The following is a 3,090-nucleotide window of genomic DNA, read 5'->3' on the forward strand; positions in this document are numbered from 1 at the left end:
TCATACACATTAGTAAGACAGTTTAGACGAAACTAAACTAAAAAAAAAAACTTAACTACCATAGATGTCTCTCTCCCTCCCGAGCTTTCCTGGATTGTGTCCCATGCCGCTTCCTTGTTTGTCCTCAAGTTTCTGCCTATGTCACCTGATCTCGCACTGTGCAGGCAGGAGATCAGGTGACATAGCCACTGTAAATAGAAAAAAAAGAGTGCCGATCCCTCTGCACATGTGTGTGATGGGCACCTTTTTTTACATTGTGAGTTCTTCATTCACAGAAGAACAACCAGAAGCCGCCTGGGATATTGCACGCCCATTCTGTCTATAATGCCGCGGCTCCTGAAGAAGCAGACATAAATCAGTGAAACACATTGAGCTTGGAGATTTAAATAAATAAAACATGTGAAATTTATTGTGTGTCAGATGTTTGCTAGGAAATCTATAAAATGTATAGTTGAGTTGATACCTGTGGAATAAGTTTTTGGATTGTATTAAATGTATTTTATTTTTCTCATAACGAATGCAGTGAATGACTGAAAGCCCTCGGATCAGTTTTCCCTAATTTTAGTATTATTGCTTTTGGGGTGTGGCATTAGGTGCAGTACCCATAGGCACTCACCTTGTGAAGTCGTTTACAAGGAGGTAAAAAGATCATCAATTGCTCTCTTGTTAAAAATATATTGAATACATCAATCTAGAGAATACAATAATGACTAACTCATCATATGAAAGGGGAAATAAATAAATCTTATCACATTATTGGCATATGTATTACCAGTATAGGAAGGGGAAATGGATAATTGTGACTTCTTTGTATTTTACCTATTTTAGGACTGACACCCATATATATTTATATATTTTACTGACAAAATAAAACTGCGGCTATTTCTTACTAATGTGTATGATGACTTATGGAAGTAATTTTCATGCCTTTAAAGTCCCTATTGTGCTTTTTTCATTTTCTATGTTTGCTTAAATATTAGGAATGTGATAAGGGTTACCAGGGTTTCAGTGTGTAATCATATTATCCTACATTAACAATAAATGTTGTATCTTACCTTTACTCTGGGAGATATCACCAGCACGCAGTTGGTGGAGGAGACAGATGGTGATCAGTCGATAGGACCACAGAGCAGACATGGCGGAGGACCCCCGGGTACGGACAGTGTGAGCAGTGCTCAGTGTTATCTGTTCTTTACATCTGACAGAGGAAGCACCACACTCACATTCTGATGTCCCTCTTCCTCTTTTGTGGGTTTGCTCAAGCTTCCTTCACTCTAAAAGCTTATCAACCATGTGTGACGTACTTAGGGTATATCATGGCTTCACTAGCGGTAAGCCTCAGCACCCTCATGTCATCAATCCACATACACAGAGGAGCATTCAGTTATATCAACCAGTCAACTTATAATTCTAACATATCTCTAACAAGTCCCTTTATTGGTGCCAAAAAAAACACAGCGCTCTCCTGCCAAACAAACAAAACACCTAAAGATTGCTTACTTAAGCTTCCATGCAGCTTCACTGCTGCCAGTCCATAGTTACATAGTCGGTTAGGTTGAAAAAAGACATAAGTCCAGCTCAACCACAAGTTCAACCACTAGGGCAATAAACATATCCCAGATATAAAACCCTATAAGACATAGTTGGTCTAGAGGAAGGCAAAAAAAAATCCTTCCTGATTTATTGAGGCAATCGGATGTTCCCTGGATCAGCAGTCTCTGTTATTTTTACTTTAAAGCCTTTAATCCCCAGTTATATTCTGTGCTTCTAGAAAAACACACAGCTTTCTAATAAAGCAATCTATAGTAGTTGTTGAAACTACTTCCTGAGGGAGTCAATTCCTCTTTTAATACAAGAAAGTACTTTACTAGTTTTAGATATACAGTCCTTGGTCAAATGCCCTACTGAAGTGCCCATTGTCTCCACAGAGATTTTTGCTGACCAGGTTAAGATGGTCATCTGTTTGTAAGTATGCCAGTGATGGAATTTGACTCATTTATTTTCATTTAATTTCATTGACCCAGTTCTCATTAATCTTATGGGGACTGACCAACCACCTGTCCATATTTCCTGATCACTGAGGATTTTCCCCAGAGGAGACAATAGATCCCCATATTTCCATAAACACATAGCCAGTTCACATTCAGGAATAGATTATTTTCTGGTCAGAATTGTAAATTTGTTTACCGGTGACTATCTGGATATTGGTGTGGAGACCAAATCCATCCACATCCCATCATTTTCCTGCCTTCAAACCCTTCCCATAAGAGGTCCATACTCTCCGTCCACACAAAGCATATAGAGTTTAGAGATCACACTCTCCAATTCCAATTGGACTGATGAAAGTAAACATTTCTGAGGCTTTGAAGCCTATTTGCAGCACCAAGTCAATGACTGTCCTTCTTGGAGGGGAAGCCCCTTCCACAGTCTATCTGATCTGTATGAGGTTACTCCTTTGGAATCTGTTGGATGGTGGTCCTGTATCTACAGCTTCTTTCTGCTTTTCTTATGGTCTGTATTGTCACTTATGCAAAATGTTCCCTGCAAATCATCTTCCATTTGCAAAGGGAGCACAAAGGTTTTGAAGTTTGTCCATTACCCATAGAAACCATTGGTGGTGCTTCAGTATTAGCAGAGGTAACACCTTCTGAGCAGCACTTAGGCCTGACAAGTCTATGCACATTTTGCATGGCCATATTCACCCCCAGGCTGTACCCATCCATGTCCAGGATCTCCACTGACTACAGCACCTATATCAGCTTCTGGTGATAACTTCACACTACCAGCCTCTATGTGCAATGTTGTGTCGGCCCTTTAAAGGCTCAACATTTCCAGTAAACTCTCAGTTCAACATTAATCGGGGGAATGTTTTATGGTGTTTGCCTATTTGAGCTCCCGGCACAGTTTTTTGTGCATTTTCCTGATCTACATAACAAACCTACATAACAAATCATTGTCCGTAAATAACATTATTTAACACATCAACAAATAATTAACCATAAATAACAATACACATACAATAATCAACTCCATTAAATTAACCTTGACTAATTTACAACACTTCTCCAGGTTACTGGTCCTCGAAGCACC

At 39.3% G+C, this 3,090-nt stretch overlaps 1 protein-coding gene across 1 annotated transcript in view; it reads right to left on the bottom strand.

The window, feature by feature from the left end:
• The window catches only part of LOC140332800 (zona pellucida sperm-binding protein 3 receptor-like), a 59,286-nt gene extending 57,827 nt beyond the window's left edge, over positions 1-1,459 (bottom strand). The window contains exon 1 of the mRNA XM_072413992.1: positions 1,056-1,459. Coding sequence (XP_072270093.1) covers positions 1,056-1,137 — 82 coding nt within the window. The 5' untranslated portion in view covers positions 1,138-1,459. The remainder of the gene's footprint in view (positions 1-1,055) is intronic.
• Positions 1,460-3,090: the final 1,631 nt, after the last annotated feature.

This window comes from Pyxicephalus adspersus, chromosome 6 (assembly GCF_032062135.1).
Source record: "Pyxicephalus adspersus chromosome 6, UCB_Pads_2.0, whole genome shotgun sequence".
Lineage (NCBI taxonomy): Eukaryota > Metazoa > Chordata > Amphibia > Anura > Pyxicephalidae > Pyxicephalus > Pyxicephalus adspersus.